Source organism: Thrips palmi, unplaced genomic scaffold (assembly GCF_012932325.1).
Source record: "Thrips palmi isolate BJ-2018 unplaced genomic scaffold, TpBJ-2018v1 HiC_scaffold_1, whole genome shotgun sequence".
NCBI lineage: Eukaryota > Metazoa > Arthropoda > Insecta > Thysanoptera > Thripidae > Thrips > Thrips palmi.
The window spans coordinates 1,984,717-2,011,231 of NW_023144620.1; the positions used below are offsets into that span (position 1 = coordinate 1,984,717).

The 26,515-nt window shown below is 42.3% G+C and overlaps 5 protein-coding genes across 7 annotated transcripts; 2 read left to right on the plus strand and 3 right to left on the minus strand.

The window, feature by feature from the left end:
• Positions 1–3,646: 3,646 nt before the first annotated feature.
• LOC117642134 (WW domain-binding protein 2) lies at positions 3,647–7,152 on the minus strand. Its single transcript, XM_034379998.1, has 7 exons — positions 6,991–7,152; positions 6,193–6,367; positions 5,949–6,108; positions 5,697–5,849; positions 5,474–5,602; positions 5,308–5,393; positions 3,647–5,234 (listed from the first exon to the last, which is right to left on the minus strand). The coding sequence occupies exons 1-7, from the start codon at positions 7,044–7,046 to the stop codon at positions 5,187–5,189; spliced, it is 807 nt and encodes a 268-aa protein (XP_034235889.1). The 5' UTR covers positions 7,047–7,152; the 3' UTR covers positions 3,647–5,186.
• A 137-nt stretch (positions 7,153–7,289) lies between these two features.
• Positions 7,290–10,703, plus strand: LOC117642116 (equilibrative nucleoside transporter 4). The gene is made up of 9 exons (XM_034379962.1): positions 7,290–7,865; positions 7,964–8,118; positions 8,201–8,329; positions 8,416–8,490; positions 8,565–8,785; positions 8,896–9,199; positions 9,276–9,463; positions 9,548–9,788; positions 9,877–10,703. Exons 1-9 carry the CDS (start codon positions 7,645–7,647, stop codon positions 10,263–10,265), a joined length of 1,923 nt encoding a protein of 640 aa, XP_034235853.1. The 5' UTR covers positions 7,290–7,644; the 3' UTR covers positions 10,266–10,703.
• LOC117642122 (ubiquitin domain-containing protein UBFD1-like) lies at positions 9,076–14,834 on the minus strand. Of its 3 annotated transcripts, none has more exons than XR_004587534.1 (8): positions 14,575–14,834; positions 14,030–14,127; positions 13,551–13,922; positions 13,320–13,471; positions 13,101–13,223; positions 12,826–13,014; positions 12,541–12,726; positions 9,076–9,219 (listed from the first exon to the last, which is right to left on the minus strand). XR_004587534.1 is itself a non-coding variant. In XM_034379976.1 (7 exons), exons 2-7 carry the CDS (start codon positions 14,031–14,033, stop codon positions 12,616–12,618), a joined length of 951 nt encoding a protein of 316 aa, XP_034235867.1. In that variant the 5' UTR covers positions 14,034–14,127; positions 14,575–14,834; the 3' UTR covers positions 11,877–12,615. The 3 variants fall into 3 exon arrangements, 1 of the variants encoding a protein (XP_034235867.1); XR_004587533.1 differs by lacking the exon at positions 9,076–9,219 and adding an exon at positions 11,877–12,167; XM_034379976.1 differs by lacking the exon at positions 9,076–9,219 and having other exon boundaries at positions 11,877–12,726.
• Positions 14,835–14,870: 36 nt separating this feature from the next.
• Positions 14,871–22,767, plus strand: LOC117642135 (leukocyte receptor cluster member 8 homolog). Its single transcript, XM_034380013.1, has 13 exons — positions 14,871–15,026; positions 15,357–15,447; positions 15,555–15,703; positions 15,808–16,023; positions 16,118–16,586; positions 16,674–16,817; positions 16,899–17,189; positions 17,308–17,457; positions 17,544–17,817; positions 17,900–18,038; positions 18,129–18,326; positions 18,462–18,669; positions 19,994–22,767. The coding sequence occupies exons 2-13, from the start codon at positions 15,374–15,376 to the stop codon at positions 20,151–20,153; spliced, it is 2,472 nt and encodes an 823-aa protein (XP_034235904.1). The 5' UTR covers positions 14,871–15,026; positions 15,357–15,373; the 3' UTR covers positions 20,154–22,767.
• Positions 22,756–24,835, minus strand: LOC117643097 (gamma-butyrobetaine dioxygenase-like; the record flags this gene model as incomplete). Its single annotated transcript, XM_034381776.1, has 8 exons — positions 22,756–22,971; positions 23,063–23,229; positions 23,322–23,524; positions 23,634–23,739; positions 23,816–23,950; positions 24,028–24,230; positions 24,305–24,502; positions 24,746–24,835. Coding segments are annotated over 8 exons (1,248 nt in total), but the record flags the coding sequence as incomplete, so codon positions are not given.
• Positions 24,836–26,515: the final 1,680 nt, after the last annotated feature.

Genomic DNA, 26,515 nt, shown 5'->3' on the forward strand with positions numbered 1-26,515 from the left:
CCACACTAGCAGGACCAAGAAAGCCAGGGGCGGATACAGGGAGGGAAAAGGGGTTTGGTAACGTTTGACAAAGTGCGTCACTCACGTACAAAAAGTGACAAGGTTTAGTGTGGAGGAGGCAAAAAGTGCCAATTTCCCCCCTCCTCCCCAAAAAGGGCGAGCACGTAAAAAAAGAATTTGTTGTGGCGACGAAAATGTATGTTGATTTTGGGATAGCTAAAAAAAGTTGTTGGGCGTACTACCAATTTGTTGTCTGAACGAACATTTCGTTCTGACAACGAACTATATCGTCAGGAGTACTAAACACAATAAAAATGAATGTTTGTACTCCTGACGAATAATTTGTCGTGAGAGCAAAGTGTTCGTTCTCACAACAAATTTATAGTACGTCTAACAACTTTTTTTTTGCTATCCCAAAATCAACATACATTTTCGTTGTCACAACAAATTCTTTTTTTTCGTGAGCTGCGCGCGGAGGCTGTTGACAGTGTCGGTCCGGTACGTACATACCTGGGCGTTCTACCCAGTTCTACCAAAGCTGCACAAAGCTGGATTCGCCAATGAACCAATGAATGCCTGGTGGGTGGGGCCGGTCCAGCCCTGCCCTGCCCTGCCCTGCCCTGCCCCGCCCCGCCCGCCCTGCCCCGCCCTGCCCTGCCCTGCCCCGCCCCGCCCCGCCCCGCCCCACCCCGCCCCGCCCTGCCCTGCCCTGCCCTGCCCTGCCCTGCCCCGCCGCGCCCCGCCCGCCCCGCCCCGCCCCGCCCCGCCCTGCCCTGCCCTGCCCTGCCCCGCCCCGCCCCGCCCCGCCCCGCCCCGCCCCGCCCCGCCCCGCCCTGCCCTGTCCTGTTCGACCGGCAGCTCGCAGCCGGCAGCCCCACATGCCGGACTTGTCGGACTTCGTTTGGCTCCCTTGAGTCGCGGCCTTGGCGGCCTTGGCCCTTATTGGTGCCGCCGCCTCCAGGCGCGGGAAAAGGGGGGGGGGGGTCTGGTGCCACTTGAACGGTAGACAAAAAGTCGCACTTTGCCCCTGTAACGGAGCGATTTTTGGGATACAGACGAAAAATGCAGCCGCGAGAGGTGGGGAAGGGGGAAGGCCTTGCTCGGCCTTGCTGCGTGCATGGAGGACTTTCAGAAGTCGGCTCGCCGTTTGCGAATGACAGGCGCGGAGCCAGGATTTTTCTATGGAGTGGTAATTTAGCGATTTTTACCTACTTACTGGGGCAAAGACCTGCTTGTTGACTACCTTCCAGGGTGTCTATCTAGGGCGGGCTGGGGTTGGGGGGTGTGGGGTCCCCTCCCTTCAAATTACTGCGCCTGGCGAATGATGGTAGTGTACATTCTCGTCAAGAACCAGGCAATGACGTGGGTGGCTTGGGTACTTCCCCACTGCGCGCCAGGAAAAGGTGGGGTTCTGCAGGCTGCTCCCTTGTAGGGTTGTGCGTTGATAAACCGTCGAAGGATGCTCGTCCGAGTGGTCTTGGAAGGACCAGTCCATTGCAACCGAGTACACTGGTAAAACTAAAGCGTAACTCTATGCTTGAGTCAAGCATAAAGTTACGCTTGAAGAAGTTACGCTTGAAATCAAGCATAGACTAGAAATTCCCCCATGCATTTTGATAGGGGGAATCTTGGCGGATGAGCCTGTTACGCTTGATTTCAAGCGTAACCTGATTACGCTTGAAAACAGTGGGTAATGCTACGCTTTAGTTTTACCAGTGTACTAGAGCCTCCTGCTCCCGCTCGACGCCAAGGGGGGGCGTCAGGGTGGTGCAGCAGGTGCGAGAGAGCGACGAGAGCGTTGTTCGGAATCAGCCCGCAGCACCCCGCGAGGACCCCGCGGCCACAGCGGCGGCGCGGTCACACGGAGGCGCTTTGACTGGGCGCGCTGCGTTCCGCAACCCGCGACCAAAACAAAACCGAGACGGGCGAATAATGTGCACGCCGAACGCGAAAACCGTTTTGGCGAAAAGCGGTGCACGTCCCGGCCCGGCGGTCCTCCTCTCCCCCCCCCCCTCCCCCCGAATCGCGTTGCCACACTCGGACCTGTTTGTTTCGTTCTAATTGTAGGTTTTGCCGCCATGAGGCCCCTGCAGCTCGATTCCGAACGGCGCCGTCGTCGCCCCGTCTCTCTCACGCCCTCCTGCGCGACGCCCCTTGCCCCGTGAGTGCGACAGAGACGGAGCGACGAGAGCTCTGCTCGGAATGGAGCCGCGCTGCCTTTGGCTGCCTCCCCCTGATTTATGCGTGCTAATCCCCGGCGTCCCCGTCAAGCCCCTGTTGTTACTGCAGACCGATTCCGAGAGTCGTTTTCGTCGCCCCGTCTCTCTCGCACTCATGGGGCGCCCCCTGTACGTGCGAGAGAGACAGGGCGACGAAAACGACTCTCGGAGTAAGTCTACTGGGCCGGCCGTGCGGGCCGCGCGCCGACGACAGGCCACCCTCCAGAACGCGGACCGTCCCGGACCGTCCCACGCCGGCCACATGTGCGTCATTTTTGACCCCCATGCCCCCACCCCCACCCCACCGACAAAAAAGGCGCCATCATCTTCTTCTCTTCGCGTGACGCAGGCGTGGATAGTGAGGGCTAGGGCGGCATGGTCAGCCCTCTCACAAGCCTCTCCGAGCAAACGTGTAGTCGCGGCCACACTCTTAAAACCTTACGAAGTATTTTGAGCATACGTATAACAAACTAAAATACTTTGTTATACGAAGAAATAGTTCGTAAATTACGAAGTATTTTCTTTGTTAGCTTACGTATGCTCAAAATACTTTGTTATACAAACTAATTTTCTTTGTAACGCCCAAAATAGTTTGTAAGGTTTTCTCAGTGCACAGAAGAGCGCCACGAAAGGACGCTGTGGGATGGGACGCTTCGAAGGGCGCTTTTGGTGGACTCAGGCTGAAGGCGGACGTGGCAGCGCAGCACGAGGGGGGAACAGCTTCCCACATTCATTGTACAAAATTTGACCCCATTTCACATTCAGGTGGCAAAAACGCCTGTAAGTAGGCAACACATGTGGCAAAAACACCAGAAATCTTGCACATTCACACAATCATTGTACACAAAATTTTACAGTGGATCACCCCTCGGCGCAGCAGCACAAGCGTGCCAGCGAGCCCCAGCGAGCCAGCCGTTAATCGCAATCGCACGGGGCAGGGTAGGCCACCGTCCTGACACCGGTGTGTCGCGGGACGGGATGGTTGCCTACCTGGCAGGCGCTAGCTCGCGAGAGCAGCGAGAGCGAGAAGTCATCGTCATCAGCGCTGTTAGGCCTCAGCAGACCTCTAGCGTTCGAGTGCAGATTTTTAAAGGTACTTTTCGCGTCTACAAGGTGCTTGTTCTTCCTAAAGTTGAGAACGCTTGCGACTAGTCCCGTTTCCAAACAATCTTAGTTTGAGCCCGAAAGTGAGGTGGGACTCTGATGCGTGTTCGATAAGCCATCATACCATCCATCCTAGAACACTTCTGTGCTTATAGGGGAACAAAACCAGGCCGCAATCTGAAGTGACAGTATCTGACCATTTTGTTTCCGGACTTCAATGTTGGACTCTGTGCAAAGGCTGAGTCACAAGCATGCTTGTAGTTCACAGTCCGAAAGTGGCAATAGCCTACAGGGATTGAGCCATGTGAGAAATTAATGCCTCCTTAGCAACCAATAATTAATGTTTATTCACATTCAATGAATTAACAAGCGGAATACACTTTTATAACATGAGGCAAACATATTATAGAAAATAGGATGATAAAAATAAGAGTACAGTACAGCACGAGACACTGCTACATAATATAATGATAAAATCACAGCACCGATAACCGGCTTATTTAACCAAGTTGCTTCAATCAAATAAAAACAAAATACTATGGATCTTCATAATGAAAGAGAAGCATGGAGTATAATAACTGGCTTTGCAAGAATGCAATCTTTGGAGATAATTCACAATACAAGAATATATTAAAGTGAACAATAGAAGTTATCAAAATCAACATTAACAATCAGCAATTCCCACCTCAAACTCACTAAAGCAGGCATGCTCATCATAAAATTTTAACAAAAACAAAACCTTTATCAGGCTCTTGAAGTATATCATACACTTAATTCACAAACTGGTATGTGCACAGGTTAAATACAACCTTCAATAGGGAGTTGCCTCTTCAAAAGAATATTCACAGGCTAGTGCAGTAAATTTAGATACAGAATAACATGAGTATCACATAAAAGTATTTCAGTAACTGCGATTTGACAACTTCAAATAAGAGCAAATCAAACACGTGAACACCACTGGGCAAAATGAATGAGGCCTAATCCAATGATATAATTGTGGAAAACTGAGTCAGTAACATTGTTTGGATTAATTTTGTTTGAAAACAAGATTAAGAAAAATCTATGAACCTTACACTTCTTTTCAAAACATTACAAACCTTTCTCATAGCATTAACAAATCACTACATATGTAATATGAGCACTCCACATCACCTCCAATTCCGATCAGTCAATATTAAATATAAAATCTGAAAGAAAAGGGATGAAGAACCTTGCAACTAATAAAACTATAAGTGCTTTGTGCTACTTTTCTCGTCTTTTGGACATCAGCAAAGCAAAGTGATGTAATTTAATGTTATTAATTGCTTCTAAAACTTGCAAAAACCGTCAAGTGGTATCATGTCATTTTACAGTAACTTCATAGATTCTGAATGTTGTCACAGTTAAAAGCTAGGGACTTCTAGACAAAATCTACCAACAAAACAACTAATAAAAAGGGTGAGATTGTAATAAAATATTGCATGCACATTCTTTCTCATCTGCATTAACATGATAAGCCAAACAAATGAATTTTTGCTATTCTATCATTAAGCCTTAACATTACATAATATGGTCCAAGATTGAAAACATTACTCATGACACTTAAGATTACAGCATTTTAGAATAAAAAGTACCAAAACCGAATCCAGAAAGGCACAAAATAAGGGACATACTAAACAATAATAATTTGCGAGACTACCTCACAAAACAAAAGATCACTGAACAGCCATCTTAGATTGTATTACTTTTCATAATTTTCTCTCCTTCCAAATTGTTTGTTACATTACTTGTAAACCAAGGCCACAGAACAAAGAAATTTCACAACTATTGATGGACAGAACTGCTTACACTCAAACATTCATGTAGTTCTCACATGAAAGAACTCTACTGATCTTTCTTGCCAGTTGCATGGTGGTAGGATGGAGGAGGTTCCTGAAAAGAACCATGACAGTTGCAGAGAATGGAAACATCAAATAATCATTTTCAAAAAATCTCAAATACTTACATAGTAGGAAGGTGGTGGTACCCACGCACTCTGTGGTTTGTTTGGATCGTAGTAGGCACTCTGAGCTGCCTCAGCTGCTTTGGCATCTTAAGGAGAGAAAAAAAGTTAAGTTTATTAATTTCTGTGGCGTAGGGGTACACAGCTTACAAACTGAAAGAATACATACCCTGAGAGGAGGTATTTTGAGGCATTGTGAAGCCGGCAGCCCCAGGGGCAGAGGGGGCATTAGCGTAGCCATTGTAGCCATTGATACCTGGATACGGAGGGGGCATGTCCGTCATGAAGACGGTATTTGCTGTTCCAAAGAAGAAAAGAGACCATGTTGAACAACAGGAGCAACACAAAATAGTTTATAATGAGAAAAAGTGGTTTAGAAGTGTGGAACAGACCTGCAGGGGCATGCGGAAATGCATCTGTTGGTGGTACCCAGCCATAGTAGCCCGTAGGATTGGGGGCGTATGCAGGTGCTGGAGCAGCGTACCACGGTCCAGTTGGGGGCACATAGGGTGGAGGAGCATAATCCGGAGGGCCCATGCGCATCGCTATAGGAGAGAAAGTATAAAATTTGACACTTTGCTATGTATTTTAACTAAAACATAATTCCTCCACAATAACTATGAATAACTCTTGAAATAACTGACCCATTTGCGCAGCTTTCAGCAGAACTTGTCCAAACTCAATGCATCCACCGGACTTGAACATGAGCTTGAATTTGGCTTCACCCACCCAATTTCCATTGGGTTGCGCCCGGACCTTGCCTTTGATGTAATTAGCTCCGAAAACAGGCTGCTCAAGTTCAACCTGGTCAGGGATGGAAGACAATGTAAAAAATTATTTTGAGGACAATAGGCTGAAGAATCAACCAAATAAACACAAATGCTTTACCTCACTAATGCTGACGAATGGGAATGAAAATGACATCAATTTGTCTGATGCATTCTTGTTGGTAAAGATCATTCGGTGGGTTGTCAGATAGAGGCGACCTCGTTTAGATCCACGAAAAACTTCCTGCTCCACATGATGAAATTCCATGGTGACATCATCGCAGAATAGAAAAATCCTGAAATGAAGGTGTGTTACAGATTTGCTTTCAGTTTTCACTGACCTTATTGAATCTGCCTAAGTCATTAGCTAAGATTAGAAGTTCAATAGTACAAAGTCAAAAAATACAGAAAATGAGAAATTTAATTTGAATTTGAATGTTAGTTGAAGGTATATTAAAATTAGTCACTGCACAAACATTGACTGGACTACTGTACATCTGTCAAGATAAACATTGCACAATATATGTAAACAGTGGTCATGAGCACTCTGACTTCGAATCCTACGGCAACAACTAAAGACAGTAGAAAAATTGTGGATAAGTTGGCGCATGGTACAGAAAACTGCCAAACAACATGTCTGCAACAAATATTAGTCAAAGAAGGGAACTGCCAAACTATAACCTCTACGGAACCGAGGGACCCCATCTCTGGAGAAGTAGGTTGCAGTGAGCTGCAGGAAGCGATGCAGGGGCGGGCAAGGGGCCTAAATGGCAGGAAAGCCGGCGTAGGACACGCATTTTCACACTCTGAGCAAGGGCGAGGAAATTTAGAGAAAAGGGGAACCTTCCAGACGTCAGTGACTCAGTCTCCAGACAACAAAGTGGGCCAAGGCAGTGATGCCGAGGACTGCCATACGTACTGTTCGCCCATGTGGATGAGCACGCCGTCATTGGTGTGGGCGGTGTTCAAAGACATTGTTGACGGATTTGGAATTTAACTCAATTTCGTTGTACAATTTGAGGCACTTGACAACTGCGCTGATGTGCGCTCTGCGTACTTCCAGCACTTTCAACTGTTGATCCAAATAATGAATTCCCCGAGAGACAACTGCCCGTGAAGGAAAGTCACGAAAACTCCGACTGGTTTTGAAAACTATAATGACAGGTCAAAGGGTCTCAAATTTGATAAAAATTGATAAAATTTGAAACCTGGAATGTTTTAGACCTTTTATTTGTCGCATACGATCAGAAATCCATCAAAGTTCAACGTTGTCTGTTGGCCAGCCCGGGGGCCCGCACTGCGTTCCGTCAGCCATTTGGCGCAGAAAATCAATGGTCTTGGACATGCGTACACGGGGTTTCTGTCGCAATGAAACGTGTTGAAGGCGAACTCGGTGTCTCTGGCTTTCTCTTTCTCTTCGAAACAGTCACAGTCTGCATTGCGACTAAATGGGTTTCTGAAAGTTTTTTAGAAATTTTATATCGACCCATGTTCTGCATGTGCCACTAACGAGGCAAACTCCGCCCACGGTCGAGTGTTGTTTTTTTTGTCGAGCGACGTTTGTGCCGCCAATATGAGTGCCTTAGGCATGGGGGCCGAAATCGAAGATTTGGACAAAGTGGGTATGGGGTACCTCATGCTTGACAGCAAGGCACACAAGAAGGTGTCTGAATTCAAACCGAGCACCGAGAAAGAGTGGACGTCGCGCCAAATGTCACCTCCCGGCGATAACTGCAACTGCATTTATTTCTCTCTCGTATTTGCGGGTGTCGGATTTCTCCTTCCTTATAACAGGTTTTTATGCCATGCTCCCAAGTTTCTGCGTCTGCATTGAATTATTGTGGTGCAATGAGGACCTCTAACACCAAGCTATTTTTATTTTTCTATTCTAGCTTTATTGTTGCTGTTGACTATTTCCAAAGTCAATACCCAAACACAACAATTATTTTTGACATGAATGTAGTTTACATATTCATGGGCTTCTTCGCCGTTCTGGTCAACAATCTCTTGGTGGAAAGCCTGTCACTTCACACTCGAATCACCTTTGGTATGTTTTGTGCTCTGATTGAGTATACACGCTTCTTACCCAACGTTTTCCTAAAATTGTGTCAATTTGCTTCTACTTTCAGGATACATTGTTTCATTTGTTACCCTCCTTTTTGTCGCCGTGTGCGAAATTTATTTGGGATTGTTCAGCCATCATACATCATATTCAATAAACCTCATAGCAATGGCTGTTTTAGCTGTAGGCTGCACAGGTATTATGAGAAAATCGTCATTTGCATTTACTTTCTCTTTTTATTTCCTCACCATTTTCATTGTAAAAAATTATATTTTTTTCCAGTTCAGCAGTCTAGTTTTTATGGCTACACTAGCATGCTTCCATCTCGTTACACTCAGGCAGTCATGGCTGGTGAAAGCAAGTACCAATTTTATGTTCTGAAATGATTAAGCTTTGATAAGTACAAGGCGTTAATTCTGTCATCATTACAGGTGCTGCTGGATTCTTTGTGTCATTTATTCGCATAGTTACAAAACTAATGCTTAATGACCAACAAGAAAATACTTTAATATTTTTCCTTATATCCATCGCAATGGTTGGATTGTGCTTTGGTCTGCACCATACTGTGAGAAGAACTGCTTTCATCAAGTACTATATAATGTTGTGTCAAGAACGAAAGATAACACTGGAGCCAACTGAAGATGCAGGCTTGGTAGGTCTCAACCTTCTCTCTTTCTGTCACCCCAATTAAGGTTTAATTACTTATAAAAAAGTTTTCAAACTTTAAACAAAATGAATAAGTTTAAAAATTTTTTGTTTTAGATGGAGCCTCTTGATACTGAAAGCGGGTCTCGAAGTCAATATGGAGTACTTAAACTTCAGCAGAGCCCCCGTGATCCAGGCATTTCTGGATTCAGCTTTGCTAATCCTGTTTATGAGCCCAGTGGTGCTCCTCCCACATTGCCAGTCACCGCTGTGACTGCAGCTGCTGTAGCACAAACTAGTGGATCACCGGAAAAAACCATTGGTCCATCTTATAAGGTGGAAGACGTTGTGGTACAGACACCTAAAGATGTAACAGCTAGAGCAAGAAGACGCCCATCATTGGCAGTCCGTGGTTTCCGACGTAAGTTGTCCACCTGTGTCCTGCAGATATGAAAAATATTAATTTAGCACTAAACAATCCCTGTTTCTTGTTGCAGGAGGTTTGGAAATCCGTCTGCAGGTGGCCAAAGTAGTGTGGCCTTACATGCTTTCAATTGGATTAGCATACTTCATAACACAATGCCTGTATCCTGGGATTGAAACAGAAATAGTCAGTTGTAGGTATGGTAGTTGGATGCCTGTCATCCTTATAGCAATTTTCAACGCCTCTGATTTGTTGGGAAAGGTGAGATTTGTCAAACTTGCAGTTCAAAATTTGTTGTACATTAGAGTCATATTGCAAGTTTTTTTTTTAAATATTTTTTTTTAGGTCATAGCATCTTGCTCACTAAATTGGAGCCGGGGCAATCTCCTATTCATCGCTGGATCAAGGGCTTGCATTGTTCCCTTGTTGTGGCTCTGTGCCTACCCTCGTGGCAGACCAGCAATACCAGGAGAATACTATGCAATGACTTTGTCATTCTTCCTTGGGATCACAAATGGACTCGTTGGAAGCATTCCTATGATTCAGGCTCCTAGCAAAGTGCCTGAAGATCGGCGTGAACTGACTGGTAGCTATTTGAAATTTTAACAAAAGGCTTTTTTTGAAGAGACAAATGTGACATTAGTCTGATGTGAGTTTCATCTATGATGTTGCAGGTAACATTATGACACTCTCATACAATATTGGACTGACTGCAGGGTCCCTTATGTCATACATCCTTGATGACATGTTGGGCCCTCCTGTGCCCAATGGCTGCACCATTATTCCGGCAATCATTAAAGCATCTGGTGCTACAAAGTTCAATGCAACTGTTGCCCCAAATGATGCTAGTGTAATTGGGAGAATATTGCCAACCACAAGTACAGTATCCAGTACTGTGGCAATGGTGGCTGCAACGGTCATGACTGCTGCAACAGCTGCCACATCAACCATGTCCACAGCTGCTGTTCAGGCAACAAGTACAGCTTCTACCTCTGCTGCATCCAATTTGTGGCAAACATTGTCCCCAAGCAATGTCACCATTGTAAAACCTTCTTGGGCTTAGTTCTAATCTTTCAGTCAAAAAACTGTAACTTTCATTGGATATTAATGATAATTATTATAATGCACTCAACAGAAATGTTGGTGGCCCTTAGCTTATATTGATGATGTCAATGATGTAGCATCACAACAGGACACAAATGAAAGGAAACTTTTATAAATCAAAGTTTTCAGTTTCCATTTTTAAAAAATAGCAATAAGGAAGGAACTTATCCTGGCAACCACTGGGCAACTACTCCAGAGTATCCATTAAATTTTGTACTTGACGGTTTGTAAACGTTAACAAAAAACAAAAAAAAAGAAAGAAAGGTATGTAGAACTCAGTACACCCTTCATGTCTGTACTGTTATTTTTAATTCAAATGACTGTGTTTTATTTCTTGTAACACATATTTGTGGCAGTTATTGTTTTTGAAAGAGATAATTATAATGCTAAGTAGGTTCCCAAATGGTTAGCTTTTTTCAATTTTTTTCAATTCTTAATGGGCATTAATTCACAGCTTTTGCCAGTTTACCTTGCCATAATCGATTTAAAAAACAAACAAATGATTTTAAGCCTCTTATCGCCCCTAGTAAGATTTAACAAACTTTTTTAAGGCATCCATAAAGCTAGCAAGATACATATCAAGATTTGAGTCTTATCTCTCTTTTTAGTGAAACCTTTTTTTTTTTTTTTTTTCTGTTCTCTTGTTAAGCATAACTTCATGACATCTGTGCATAATAGAGGATGCCAGGCAATACTTCGTATCCACCTGAAGGGGACTGGACAGATCGAATTCTGACTGACATTGCACAATGCAAGAAAGCAAGTTTCTTGTTTTTCTGTTTTTGGTTCTATTCACAATTCTTGGAACTCCATGATATTAATGATTTGAAAAGCATGAGTATACCACTTTATGACTATATTGTTAGATTTATAAACTTGACAACTAAAAAATGTCAAATGTTGAATACTCTCTGTAGGTTTTGTTTTTAGCAGATTGCTACACCCCATTAAGTAATTATTTGTTGATTAGTTCTAGTATTTAAAGAGACCTAGATTGCTTGAAAACAATACAAAAGTTATTTTTAAATGAAGAATTAGATCATGTTCCAAATGGAAATGTCTACACCAATATGGCTGTCACATTCTTCTTAATTTATGCAAGAAACCAAGAGGCAAAAATGGTAACTCTTTTTTCATCTTTTCTTGAATTATGATGATAACAGTGATGTCTTCCACAAAACATGGTTTCATGTCTGCAGTTACATGATAGAGGCCATCCCAATTGATTTTCTTCCCAAGCACTGATTAATTAAACAAGATACCATAGTTAATCATTGTTGTCTAGGTGTAACACTGAGCAAATGGAAAGACAACCCTCTTTGCCCTCCCTGTGATGAATGATAACCAGATAATAAAGAAACTTGAAAAGCTGTAAGAATTATTTCATGATGGGTTACTTCTCTCTGCTGCAATGAGAATTGATAGAAAACTGAATTCATTCAAATCCATTGCTGTCTTTACAACAACCAGGCCAAACCTCCTTTAATGCAGAAAGATTATAGATATTTAGTTCGGAAAGCTGGAGCAACAGATGTGATGTTTAAAAAAAAATAGAGTGCTATCATAAAAGTTGCTTTAGAAGACAATTTATTTTAAAATAAAAAAAGAATAGTGAAAACTACTGTATAAATTTGGAAAGACTGTTAAGACAGTTTCTTATTGCAGTTACACACATTCACAATTGACAACTGAAAACTGCTTAAGATTAAGTCACAAAAATCCACAAACCTTCATTAAGTTCTTCACCTTCTTCCTCAAAAAAAAGTAATCTAGGCGTCTTGAGACCAGCTGGGGAAAACACTGCTCTGCTAGCGGAGTTAATGTTTAAGACCCAGAAAGGGATTTCTGTTCAGCACAGATCCTTTAAATCACAGATCAAGAAGTTTTCAGTCAAGGAAAAAAGAATACTTTTGAAAGAAAAAAAAAACAAGAAAAACAACAACACAAAATGACCTTTTTGTTAGCTCCAGACCCATATAATCTGACACAATAATATCAATGAATTCCTAATGGTAATTAAATACACGAGAAACAATGCACTTCAATCAACTAGGTACAGCACACACAACCAACTTTTAAGATAACAATCGATTTTTTTTTTTTTCAAAGAAAGGTTTGGTATTAACATGTACATAGCAGTTTGTACTATCTCCATCATTGAACTTCCATTGACAATGATGCTATGGAAAAGCAGAACTTGAGATAAAGCAAAAAAAGAAAAACAAACAACAAACCCTTTGGCAATGGAGAAAGAAGTGCTTGAGTCACAAACTCGCAAACAAACTAGGACAGGGGGGCAGAGGGATTCCTTAGATAATCCATGATGAGCCCATGATAGTATCCTTAATTGCATCAATGTACTGCACAGGAACCCAGTAAACCCAATACCGAGAGGCCTCTGTTGGACCTAGCTGAATTCCCTGTGAACAAAAATAAAAATTAAGAAAATATTAAGACAAGATAGGACTCAATCTTCTTTATTTGCTTGAAGTTGAAGAAGTAAAAAAACACAAACTTACTAAAATGTGATACTCTTCATGTCCTTCTATTGGTTCACTTACTACGCCCCGAATGGAGTTCATGGATAATTTTTGAGTTCGCTCTTTAGTTCCAATCCAAACTTCATCTTGCTCAAGCTTAAACGTGAGCCGAACTTTTCCACCATATTTATTTAACATTCCAGAAAGTGGGAAGGGTGGTAATGCTTCCTGAGTGGGTCAAATAATGAATTGTAAGTAGTGAAATACATGGTCATGAACAAAATATGTATCATATTCGTAAAGTGTGTATTTACCTTGTTATTAAGAATGCCAGGCATCACATCATCAGGCACACCTTTATCAAGCACTTTCTTGTGTATTTTTTGTTTTGATAAGGGCTCCTTTGCATTAGAGCTGCTTTTCTCCAGCTCCAGCTCCTAGAACAACAATATGCAAATGCATTAAAAAAATTCAAATCAAATCTCAGGTAGAGAAAACCGACATAAATTAATGTTGTCACATTACAGCCTTACCTCTTTGCTAGGAGTGGACACAGATAGGATATCATCAAGCTTAGAGCCAACTAGCATGATTTTAGATCCCTTTGTAACACCTGCTTCACGAAGGGTAAATGAATCCTTAGCCAAGCCCTTAATCATCAATTTTTGCATTGTTCGAGGAACACCTAGAGCAAACAAGACCAAAAAGTTAGTATTCTTTTTGAGCTTAATAATAGCATAAAACAAGCGAAATGAAACACTGACCAGTGATGATTTCTAGGTGATCCTTCAATTGTGCTACTGTATCATCCAGGGGAAATGTTATATCATACTTGCTCTTGCTGAATATTACTTTAAAGTCAACATCTTCAATGTTGGGAGAGTGCTCTGGGCTTCTTGGACGGAAACTTGCCGTTTCAGAAACGCATGACTTAGTGGAACAGGCTGCTTGACTGCCACTGGCTGTAGCTGATGTGTCAGCAGTGGAATCTATATCCATGCTGGAAGAGGAAGCTGCTTGGCTGGATGTGGGGTCTGCTGCAGGTGGGTTGCCTTCAGCCGGGTCTTTTTGTTGTGAAACATCACCAGGTTTTGCTGCTTTCCCATCAACATCATTATCACCCTTATCAGTGCCAGCTGCAAAGAGGGAGAACAATATTACTAATTTGTGATAAGGTAAAACAAAATAAAAATAGGAGCGAACATATTCTGTTGTTGTTTGAAAATAAAGAATCAATACGTACCCATTTTCAAATAATGTAGTATCAATAGAACTAAAACAATTTTCAAAAATATCTCCTATGAGCAGCGACAGTCAGGAGGGGCAAAGCTGTTTAATCGTCTGAAACAGTAATGATAAGAAACTGTATAAGAGACGATTAACTTGAGAGAAAGGTTCGGAGTTGCAAGGAGGATCAAAAGCAGAGAGGCTTCATTGAAAAGATGTCATTGGCATGAAAGAGAGATATGCCCCACATCAATTGAACTTCTTCAGTACTGTGTGTGATCACAACATCACACACGGATGATATGGAACTTTAATGATTGCGCGACAAATGCCACGAGCTAGGTACTACCACGATCAGAGTGACACAATAAAACGCCCACACCACAAATGATTGCAGACGAATGCGTCAAGGAGGGAATAAGGAAACGGGCAATCAGTTCACTTTCACGAACAATGACTAGCAGGGGCCGCAGGTTACAAGTGCAACGAGAACAAAAACTAACTGTGAAGTCTCTTTGTTATCAGTGTTTAATCAAATGTAAGAATTCCTGATCAACTTACAAGCTTCGTCAGCGTTCACTGAAGAACAAATATGCTCTATTTGATCCTGTTGAAACTAGCACCGACATCACCCGGACAATAAAATTCTGCATTCAGCCTTTCATTTTCATGCCAGCAGCAGCAGATGGCGCTGACATTAATTTCCCAGAAGTTGGAGTCCAGTTTATGCTATCGGCCTGTGCGATTGTCCCTCTTAAAAATAGGACAAGGCGAAATTACCACAAGGAATAAAATCTGAGTGTCCACGAAATTTTGCATTAGGGGAGCAACGTTATTTTTGTTTTCCTCTGTAGTTGTTCTGTTGGCCAGACTGCTTTGTTTACATAGTTTCCGTGTCCCTCTCCGAGCTCCAAAAAAGTTGACGAAAGCGTTCGGAATGATCGACAACAGTTAGTTTAGACTGCGCCAAATAGTTATATCGGCACCTGTCTGTTCCCATTCGCCTACGCTTTGTAAGTAATACCTCTAGTTCCGTGCGTGGGCACGCTTTTGCGTTCACAAATCGTTTGTCACTCCCGACAACCGTATGGTCGTAACCTGATAGCATACATCTGATAGACAAAATGGCGCTGAAAGCAGTTTAGTTTTGAGACGTCTTTGTGTCTTGCATTGACTTTGTATTACGTCCTTTGTATCTGTTTTGTCTTGTCAGAACATTACGTTTCATTTACTTCTCACGGTATGTCTCTCTTCGCGTCCACCTACGCGTTTGTTGAGGGGGTGAGACATAACCTCTATAGCGTCCCATTACATTCTGTTGAAATCTTTGCTTGTTTGATCAGGACTGGCTCTCTGGACCATGGGGGACAAAAGCCAAAACCCGTCGCCAATGTGGCAACAGTACTCGCAGTACCCACCACAATACAATCAGTGGTAAGCATTCTGAATAACCATGAGTAACCGCTTTTGTATGAGTCTCAAAAGCCATCCCTACCAATCACTTTGAATGCCGCTTATACTTTCTTGTTTTCAATTTTCAGGTATGGACAGCAAGGATATGGCTACCCACACCCGTATTATAACATGCCAGCTGCTCAACAAGGTGCTGGTTACTCATATGGTAATGGTCAAATTGGCCCTCCAGGTCAAGCCCCTCCGCTCCCCAAGGAACCGGCTCCTCCTATGCATGGTAATAATAACATGTGGACTATGCCCACATGTTAATGAAACATGCCGATTGATACATCCATAGTCTTATGACTCTACCATGCTCTCTTGTCTCTTCTGTTGAAGGTTTTGTTCCTGCCAGCAAGGACTCTGGAAATGAGAGTTCTAAGGAAGACAAAAGTGGAAAGAGTTGTCCAGCTTTGAGCGGCCCCCCTGGGGAGGATGATCTGCCACCATTGCCACCAGGAACTCCTCCACCTCCGCCTTCATCAAATGGCTTGCCCCCTGGGTTCTCACCACGGCCCCAGAACAACTTCTTTCCCAATCAAGTCCCCAACAATCGTATGTACCCTCAAATTTTTAATGCACTGCTACGGTCAAGACACTCTTTACTCTTTAAATCTAATTGTGGGCCTTTGTTTGCAATTTGTTTCAGCTTATCCTCCTGTTCGATTTAATATAAATCACAAAAATAGGGTTCAAGGCTATGCTTTCAATCCCAACAATCAGAGTCCGCAACAGCCAGGTCCAAGGCCTGGCATGCCTTATCCGCCCAATGTGATGATGCAACTACATAAGCAAATCACTGGTTCCAAAACTCAGAGGAAAAGGGCTAGGAAACAACTAATGGCAGCAGCAGCAGCAAATACAGCTTTTAACAAGAGCATGGAAACCTGGTCTTCTGTCCCTCCCCTCAATGTCAACATGCCTCCCCTGCCTCCGAATCCTCCTCCACCGGAGAATCCTCCACCCCCTGCGGATCCCCCACTGCCCCCACTACCAGCCCCACCATTGCCAGCAGATCCACCAGCAGCTGTTATACAGCCGCCACCGCCACCACCCACCCCTGCACCCACAGCAGCACCTCGCCCAGCTGGACCAGAAATATGGCCGGAAAGTTTGAAGTAAGGAGGAGTATTTGTGGTTGTTAGTTTTACTAATACAGAGATTTTTGTATCTTCTATTTATTTGTTGGGGCCTTTGTTATTCAGGAACTATGTTTCAAAGTGCTATGATAGGTGTTTATCTCCTGTTGACAAAGACAGAGTTGAGATTATTCTCAAAGGGAAAATTATGAGTGCCACAAATATGAAGACTCTGTGGACTAAAAACTGGGAAGAAGAACCCCTACCAAAGTATGTGAAGGAGTTATGACTAGTATGAACTTTGAAGTTGTTTACAATGTCATTATAATGAGGTTTGCTCTTTCTGTTAAGTTTGTCTGCCGATGCTCTTCCTGGACTGCATAGAAATAATTTGCCAAAACCAATGAGGCAAACCCCTGTTGGATTGTCTCCTTCAATGGGAGCACGCCTAGGAAAATTCAACAAAAATAACCAAATCAGACGACAATCAAGGCGTAGCTCTAGCTCCCCCAGCCCATCACGCTCCAGGAGTAGGTCTAGGTCACGTAGGGTTAAGTCTAGATCACGCTCTAGGTCCTCTCATTCCAGGTCACGATCAAGATCAAATTCTTCTCATGGTTCACACCGTCGGCGGAAGAGAAGGTAATAAGAATTTTTGAACCAAAGGCTTCGTCAGCTTTGGAAGTACTTGTTGTTTCTGGCTTCGTGTTCAAGAATGAATTGTATTTGTTGAATTGACCAGTATATTTTCTTTTAACAGTACCAGCTCTTCTAGTAGTGGTGATGACTTCAAGAGTCTCAAAGTTATGAAGGGTAAAGGAAGAGGTCGGATTGGGGACCGCATCAATTTCCAAGGGAAAGGCAGAGGTGGTGCTGCTTTGAATAAGAAAGTGAAAAATCATCCAAAGGGGTATGTTTTACAGTTCAACTCTATGTGTCACAATTCTCTGTAATGTCTGTTTCTTGTAGAAATAATCTATCTTGTTTTTCTTGCAGAGTTCTGAAGGCTCACTTTTACTCTGAATTTGGTGGCAACACTGAAGAGCTTGGTAATTCAGAGACACTTCAAAAAAGAGCAGCAAGATTCAGTGCCATCACTAAATCCCCATCAAACCCCTCTGCTCTTCTGACTCCTCAAAATAACCGACACAAACGCATCAGTGTAACCAAAAAATTCTCTGAGGATCCTGATGGGGATTTCGATCTTTCAGAGTGTCATGTTGTTGGCACATGTCAGGAAGTGGAGAAGAGATATCTTCGGTTGACATCAGTAAGTACTTCATCTAAGAAATTCTATGACTTGTAAGTATATGTTTTGAAAGCAAATGTCCTGACATCTGATGCAATTTCAGGCTCCCGAACCTTCCCAAGTCCGACCTGTAGAAGTCTTGAAAGAAGCTTTGATGAGAGCAAAAGAAAAATGGTTGAAGACAGAGGACTACCATGCATCCTGTGATCAATTAAAATCAATTAGGCAAGACCTGACGGTAAGTATTTTAATATCTCATTCAGAGAGCAACTGCATTATTATATAATTATAAATTTTACATGTGCTACTGATATATTTCTCTTTTTATATAGGTGCAGGTATAAGAGATCAATTTACAGTATTAGTGTATGAAACCCATGCTCGCATAGCTCTTGAAAAAGGTGATCATGAAGAATTCAATCAGTGTCAGACTCAACTGAAGATGCTTTATGCTGATTTAGGTGGCGAAAATATTTTGGAATTTACTGCCTATAGGATATTGTATTATATATTCACTAAAAGTAATTTAGGTGTGTATGGTTTTACCTATATTATTTGTGATTCTGGTCCATTTTTTACTCTTCACTTGCAAATATTTATACTGTAATAATTTTGTAAAGATATGTTTAGTGTGGTTCAACATGTTTTGTTTCTTGTTGTCACAGATCTGACGGTTGTGATGGCAGCCCTATCTCCTGAAGCAAAACAAAATGAGTGCATAGCTCATGCTTTAGCTATGCGTTCAGCATGGTGGCTTGGGAATTATCACAAATTCTTTCGGCTTTATAGAACTGCTCCAAAAATGGCTGGATTCCTTGTGGACTGGTTTGCTGACCGTGAAAGAAGAGCAGCAATTAAAATAATGATAAAATCGTACGTATTTTCCTTTTACTTGCAACTAATGAATAAACTGGTATAATTCTCTTTATTTCTTACTCCTTTGGTGGTTGTGGTGTATATTGTTCTTTGTATCTCCATTACTATTTTCTAACTTATGGGACAAGGAGTAAGGGATGAGAGTTGATGTACCATTTTAGGTTAAATTGCAACATGTCCAAATCATATTTTCTTGAAGGTAAGGAGTGATTCGTCGAAGGTAAGAATGTGGTATGAATAAATGAAATGTTTGATTCTATCCAACAAGGAATTTAGTTTACAAATTGGTCTAGAATGCTGTCTGTTTATATTTATCATTAATTTTGTAAGCAATCAAGCAATTTAACCAAAACTACATGGACAGAGTACTGCAGTGCAGTGTTTTGTTTCATTGTGTCACTTGTTCTGTATCTTCTCAACAAGATCACTGTTTTGTCTGTGATATGGTGTAACTTTGTGACATCTGTGAGACTAAGTAAATGCCACATGCACAGTGGTAAATCACTATCTTTTGAATGGCTGAGCTAAACTTGGGTTCTGGTGAAATATTGATTACAGTCGTTACTGGTTTATTTCAATTTGAATTGGCTTATTTTCCTTGATTTTCTTTTGTTGAGGGTTAATTTTGAACTAAATTGTGATGAGTCAGTTTCTGAAGTCCAATATTTAATTCTATCTATTCATTTATGCTTATTTGAAAATCAGTAGAGAATACTCTAATTTGCAGTTAGTGTTATTATAATCCTCCTGGCAATTTTTAAAGTGTCGAGTTCTCAGTCTCAGCCAAAATTCTAATGGAAGTACTTTATTCTGACCTTAGTTTTTCTGAATTCATTGTTTGTGCACCCTCCACCATGTTATGTGTGGATCCAAGGTAAACGCCGTGAGAGTAGCCTCTACGGATCTCATAAATACTAACAGTAACGTAAAATGAATGACGTGTGGACTGTTTGTTCTGATTTTGTTGTGTCAACATCATAGGATGGAACAAGTCACATTCAGAGTTATGTAACTTGCTATATGCGGCTCTCTTAGAGCACTAGTTGAGACTTGTCCAAATTTTGGAACAAATAAGGGTGTTGCCAGAGTTGATCATTTGTTCTGTCATGTCTCATTGCATTTTGACTTGCAGAGGTGCTTATTTAACTTGCTGTTCAATTTTATTTTGCATGTGCATTTTCTTATCTTAGGTAGAATTCGGGAGCCCTTGTCTTGGGATTGAACTTCCCATCTACTCTGCTCATCGATGCTCTCATAATTTTGATTTTAAATTGTATGGTGATTTTCGCTAACAAAATCTCTTTTTCTTTTACGTGTTCAGCTACCGTCAACTGTTGCCCATCAGTTTCGTGACTGCAGAATTGGCTTTCGTGTCCGAGGAAAAGTGTATAGAGTTCTTGACCCCCTTCGGTTTCACATATGACAATGAAAAGAGCAAGATTGACTGCAAGGCTAGTGCAGCTGTGCTTTCAAATTTTTAAGTCCTTGACAGCTGGGGTGGTGATGTTGCATGGTTGAAAGTACACTCTTTTCAATTCTCTCATCACCCAGTCATTACGGACTTCTGTGAAGCCTCTTTTAAGTTACAATTCTCAGAGTACATGTGTACATACAGCCATCAGCATGGTCAGCTCTTATACCATAATCATCAGCTCTTGTTAACTGAGGGTCTCGAAGAAATAAGAAGAAATGTGGAACGAAGAATTGGAAGAAGATCGTCAGAGAAGCAGCTGGATGGGCCAACTAAGAAGACAATACAAATCAACGAAGCACACTTTGTTTTGAAGTGGTAAGGATTATTATAACCATTTTGAAGGGGAGTCATTCACTTATGAAATACCTTGACTTTAAGGCTGTAGCGTACATACTACTCTACCTATCGAGAAGAATATATTCAAGAGTACTATTATCATGATTTTGATAGAAGATTTCATCTAAAAGTTTGCATTTGAAGAAAAATGTCTTCCCTCTGAAGTGACGAACAAGAAAGGGGACAGCGTTTGTCCTGCAGAAGTCGATATAAGCTACTCACTTCATCAGTCCCTCCTCCTTTTTTTTCATTTCCCCCTCCTGTCCTTTATTGTTCCTGTTCTTTCTCACCACCGCACTATTTGTTTAGGATTTGGTTATGGAAGATTCGTTTGTGTCAACTGTACTATTTGGGGAAACTGGAATTCATCAGTTTCTATCTTCCATGAATGGCTTTAATTCAATTTTGTGGAAGACACCTCTTTAGGTACTTTCCTTCTAATAGTGAGAAGAAAAAAGAACCACTCATCAAAATTTCTTTACAAACCAAATTACAAGTGAAGCAAACTTTTGGTTGGTGAAGATAATGAAGACTCATTTAACGCAGCATCAGAAATGAAGACCAAAGAAGAGAGAAGCACTTTCTTGAAGTGACAGGAAACATATTATTTTCCACAATCACCCCTGGGTTGCCTGTCTTCCAGAGAAGTGACCAGTGGCTTCATCTGGTGTCTGTCATTCTTCCCATCATTCCTTCGCCATCGTTGTTTGCTCACAATCATTTGTTCAGCGTTGCAGTTTCTGTCAGGCTGAGGTAGTTAGGTTCTGCTACTTGGTTTCCAACAGCATGTGTTCCAGTCCTTTGCAGCTGAATCCAAGATGAAAATGTCTGCAAGTTCTTTGGGAGCAGCTGCCAGCACAGTTCCAGGCTTGACCGGGTTCATCCTTCCGGGCCAGTCTGGAAAATGACGGTGCTGCTGGAAAACAGTCTCCTTAAAGAAGAACATCGTGAAGATTCCTGCTGAGGGCCTCCACTGTCTCCCCATTGGTGGCCCTACCCAAGTCCTTCTCTGAACCTTTCAATGTTTTCAGTGGTATTCATACCACCAATCCATATTTGTGTTCCCCTGAACTCGAGTCTGAGTACAGAAAAAGTCGTTGTCCATTGATTGACTCGGCAATTTTAAGATTTGTCATTTTTACAAGGACAGTAACTGTATAATAGCTTTACTTTTTTTTGTGCAAACCACCCTCAAAATTGCTGTAACTTCCTTGAAGTTTTTTTTTCCTTTTTCCATCAATACTTTTCTTCCACATCAGAGTGGTCACAGTTTACTATTAGAATTGTATTTGTGGTATTCATATCTTACCCTTTTTTCTTGGAGTGTGCCCCACTTCATCTGTAAAATTGTTTCCTTTTATCATCTTTATTGGAGTTGTCATAGTTTCTCTGTTTATGTATCTTTGTTTTGGTGATTGGAGATAATTCTTGATGATTTGTTTGAAGCTTCCTCAGTTAATCAAAGTGTAAGACGGCTTTTTCCATGAAATAATACATTTATTAGTTTGTGGTAAAGGAAGCAGTCTGTTTAATACATGTTCAGATTATTAGTTTTGACCAAATTTTGTACAAATCAACGTTTTATGTTTTTAAAAATATATCTTTGTTTTATTATTTTATTACTGTATAACGTCTTTTGAATAGAATCAAAAGACCTCAAAAAAGTTACTGCATTTGTACTCATTGTCATGTTAGTAGAGTGTAATGTGTAGCTTGTTATTGAAAGGGTTATTTTATCCTGCCAAATTGTTCTGAAACATCTGTGACAAACTAATTGCATTCTACTGATGACGTTAAATGGGTTGGAGCTTTTCTTTTTGTACCCTAATTTCCTGTAATTGTTTAATGTCAGCTACTGTAATTTTCTCTTGATGTAATTTTGACTTCAGACGAGTTCATGGTGCATGATGTGGATTGTTGTTATGAAAAACATTATCACTCATGTTTAAAATTGCTATTGGAAAGTTTAAAGAATCTGCTTCTGACCTTTTTTTTCTATATCTATTCCATCTGCTGGACAGCTTTAAAAATGTATCAGAGGTTGAGGAAAGCAATATTAACTAACATGCAAGGTAAGTCTCACATGGAGATGTAAAATAATGGGGAAATAATTTCCATATGAACTTTTATAAAGTCATTTTTTTCCTGAATAATTTATACATTTTATTTGTCTTGCCAAAATTGTATATTTTATACATATGATTTGGTGGAATTCAAACTGTGATGCATGTAAAGGTCTTAGGATTAAGTAGACAGAAATAAGATTAAAAAAATTTAAGAAATTATTTTGTTATTTCACTTTGCCCTCATCTCTTATTTTCTTACATGGGCATGCTGCTTTTGTCACACATTCTTTAAGACCCTAATACGTGACCAAATCTCATCCCAGTCCAAGTAGCCTCCAATCACATGCCGTATGGAGTTTCCAGAGTCGTCGTACTTTTTTCTGCCATGTACAAGCCTGATATTGTCAAAAGTTAGAATTTCTCCTGCACGAAAGATAAATATTTCAGCCTACAGAAACATTGTCTGTTAAACACAAACCTTCTTTAATACAAGAAGAAGAAAAGTCTAAAGTACCTTCTGCCATTTTGTAGGTGACACAGTAATCATTGCTCATGATAGCCTTTGTGAATTTGTCCATGGCTTTATACCACAGTTTCACTTTATCCAATGGGACATTGAAGTGGGAATCACGCTGAGGCTGGCTAAAATTAATCCGCTCAATCTCTCCAAAGCGGTCTTCGCTGTTCACGATGAGATATTAGCAACAGTTGCTTAGCATTCTTTGCAACAACAAACACTTCCTCCAGTAAATCCAATCTTTTATATTTCTTACCAAATAACTGGGGCTCGGTGAATACTGTGGAAATAATTGCCATCTTCTTGTCCAATGTCATTCCAGTCCACAACAGTTTGGGTTAGAGCCTGGTATGAGCTGTTGAAGTCAGTTTTCAGCCAATCTGCTACAGCAAGTGAGTCTGTAAGCAGGTTGGAACCGCCATCACTCTCTGTTTGGACCAAACAGTGGAGAAGATTCACCTTGGAACAACATCGGTGAGATGATCACTCAGTATCAAAATATGCTTTAATTTCCATACCTATGGCCACCAATCAATTTAAGAAAAACGGAAACCTTGCATCAACTCACCCCTGGTTTGTAGTTGTAGTAAGGAAGATCTGTATGCAGTTGTAGATTTGCTGACAAATAGGCTACATTAGTCGTACCTGGCTTGGCACGTACAGAAAATTCTTCTCTGTAAACAAAAACTGAATTGTATTCTACTTGATTGGTTTTGCATTTTAGTCTTGGATGGATCCAGGTACACTTGCCCGTAGTGTGTTCTCCGAATAAATGCCACTCGCTCTGCTAACTGGCGAACTGTGGTACTTTCAGCCGGTGCATCCTCAACAATGCTTACACCATAAGTAGCAAGGCTCACAAGCCAGTTATATAGAACTGCATCACTGAAAATGACAATATAAATTAAAAACAATATAATATAGTTTTTAAAAAATGTTCATAAAAGGCAACAGGTGCAGACCTTTTTAAAACATCACTGAACTTGTATCGAGTCAAGATCTTGTTGAAGGACTGAGCAGTCCAAGTCTTTCTTGGCAATCGATACATACTTGTCAGCCATGACTCTTGTGAGTGCGATTGAAAACTGCGCTCTTTTAGCCATTCAAAATCGTAATCACTTATATGGCCATCCAACCAGGTAATATGAATTTTATTACCGACAACCTTGTGAATAAAAATTCATTGTGGCATATCTTCTCTAATAACAAACAAAAGGGAATAGTTCAGGGAGTACTAACTTTCACCAGCTTTGGTTTTGAATTGATGTCGAAAGACTCCAGATCAATGGTTCTTGACTGGGAATCTTGATGGAAACAAGCACTACATTGACAGTTGTCTCTTAGCCAGACAAATGGAAATCTCAAATCATCTGCATCCTTGGTCCTCAACACAACCTCATCCGACTCTTTGCACAATTCTGCTTCCCCTGCCCACGCCTGAAACAAGCAGGAGTCGCATGAAAATACATGAGAGAGCTGGGGGTAAACTGGGGAAGAAAAGTACATGGTACGAAAAAAAGTGCACCCCCCTTGCGGCCTACTGCACAGTCCTCGACATCCATATAAAGAGTTCACACTCAAATTTTTGTTGAAAAAAACTGGTCTAGGGATAGCTCAAAAGTCAAGATAAGAGCTCCGTAAGTGTTGTACTCTTCTTAAACTCGTCTTCCCCAAACTGACCCCTAGTGATCCAAAGCATAGAGTGCGCCGACAATCAAGAGGGCCTGTGCCGCTTGACTGGGCCCACTGTAAGTACCTTGACACCTTTCGAGTCCGTGCTGTAAGTCCGGAGAGACTGCCAGTGGGGGTTCCCGGTCCAGGAGTGTACTGCCCTCGGCTCTGCCACCGCCAGCCCCGCCCCCTGGGCCCAGCCCTTCGGGCCCTTCGGGCGCTTCGGGCCAGCGGCCCTTAGGGCAGCCCTCGGCGCCGCGGAGGACGCAGGGCGCGCCCTCCAGGACACGAAGGGCCCCGGCAGCGACCTGCCTCGCGACCGCCAGGCTCATGACGTCGGCGAGGACGGCCCACACTGGAAAAAACAAAGGCAGTCCTTCATGCTGTTTAAGGGCCTGAAGGGGAAACGAGCAAAAAAGGGCATCACAATTTTGCCTGGAAGTCCTTCACTAATTCACGCCCCGCCCCTTCCAACCCAGGGAAAACAGCTAGTCAGTCCAAATGAAATCAGTCTGATGCCAAAGGATGTCATAGGGACGTCAGAATGAGACCCTCAGACCTCATAAACGGTTCACATTGACCTGCTCGTTCTCTCTGGGGTGGCACAGTGGGCCAGAAGACAGGTGGAGGCGGCCAAAACTCCAGACGCGTTTTGAGCTCAAGAGTCGCTAAAGGGGACTCGAATCGAGCGTGTGACCCCACCAAATGGATTCCTCGTTCGGAAGGCAATCCATTGGTGGGGTCACACGTTCGGTTCGAGTCCCATCCAGCGAATCTGAAGCTCAAAACGCGTCTTCAGTTTTGACCGCCTCCACCGGTCTTCCGGCGGCCCACTGTGGGTGGTTTGGCGTCGTTTTGCCTCTGTTCCTCTGTTTTACCAGTGCAGACACGACGAGACGGTAGCTCCGCGGTGGTGCCCCCTTGCCTGCCGACTGAGCGGCCCCGGGCCCCGCGACGCGCACGTCACCGCGCCTCTCTCCGCGGCCGAGGAGGAGGAGACCCTCGGGGTGTGGGCGGTCCCCGGTCCGGCCGGCCGGTGTCCGTTGGTCTGTCAAGTTAAGGACGCGCGTCAGACGCGCGTACGCGCGTACGCGCGTCCGGTTTGCGCTGGCTGCTGTTGGAGGGCTTTTGATCCTTTTGATCCATTAAAGTTGTTCAACCCGTACCTTTTTGGAAACGGGAGATGCCACGGATTCTCGTAATGCAAATAAAAGCGTGCATAGACGAATTACAAGGTTTCAAGTGACACAGGAACGGTCGCAACAGCTGGTCCTGAGTCTGAAAAGTTGATTGTCTATGATAACAACTAGCTGTTTAGTTAATAAATCAGTATTTTGGTGAATTGTTGACGGTTTTCATTCTACTTTCCTTTTTGTCTTGTAAAATAACTTCCATTGATCGAACCCTGTGTGTGACAAGATGTTCCAAAGTACGTTATATGTGTACAACCCATTAGAGAGCAAATAATACCAACATAACCTAACCTACTGTCGTGTCATCAAAATGCTCCAATTCATCCATATCGTTATCAATTTCCTGAATTTCCCAGCTTTGATTTGCAAACGAGTGGTAGGGATAGGGATGGGAGCCCGACAATCCATTTATCCGGATGCAGCCGGAGATGTGTGACCGTTCCTGTGTCACTTGAAACCTTGTAATTCGTCTATGCACGCTTTTATTTGCAATACGAGAATCCGTGGCATCTCCCGTTTCCAAAAAGGTACGGGTTAAACAACTTTAATGCAATGCATGGATCAAAAGTCCTCCAACAGCAGCCAG

Bases quoted from the DNA above. Each gene is read 5' to 3' on its own strand.
- LOC117642134 (XM_034379998.1), bottom strand. From the start codon at position 7,046: ATGTCTTTGAACACCGCCCACACCAATGACGGCGTGCTCATCCACATG. The intron at 6,109-6,192 runs GTAAAGCATTTG...ATCCCTGACCAG, and splicing joins CATTCGTCAGCATTAGTGAG to GTTGAACTTGAGCAGCCTGT. The intron at 5,394-5,473 runs GTATGTATTCTT...TCTCTCCTTAAG, and splicing joins TCAAAATACCTCCTCTCAGG to ATGCCAAAGCAGCTGAGGCA.
- LOC117642122 (XM_034379976.1), bottom strand. The intron at 13,472-13,550 runs GTCAGTGTTTCA...TGTTTGCTCTAG, and splicing joins TCACCTAGAAATCATCACTG to GTGTTCCTCGAACAATGCAA. The intron at 12,727-12,825 runs GTAAGTTTGTGT...TTTTGTTCACAG, and splicing joins ATGAAGAGTATCACATTTTA to GGAATTCAGCTAGGTCCAAC.
- LOC117642135 (XM_034380013.1), top strand. From the start codon at position 15,374: ATGGGGGACAAAAGCCAAAACCCGTCGCCAATGTGGCAACAGTACTCG. The intron at 17,458-17,543 runs GTATGTTTTACA...TTTTTCTTGCAG, and splicing joins GTGAAAAATCATCCAAAGGG to AGTTCTGAAGGCTCACTTTT. The intron at 18,670-19,993 runs GTACGTATTTTC...TTACGTGTTCAG, and splicing joins ATTAAAATAATGATAAAATC to CTACCGTCAACTGTTGCCCA.
- LOC117642116 (XM_034379962.1), top strand. From the start codon at position 7,645: ATGAGTGCCTTAGGCATGGGGGCCGAAATCGAAGATTTGGACAAAGTG. The intron at 7,866-7,963 runs GTTTTTATGCCA...TTTCTATTCTAG, and splicing joins TTTCTCCTTCCTTATAACAG to CTTTATTGTTGCTGTTGACT. The intron at 9,789-9,876 runs GTAGCTATTTGA...ATGATGTTGCAG, and splicing joins AGATCGGCGTGAACTGACTG to GTAACATTATGACACTCTCA.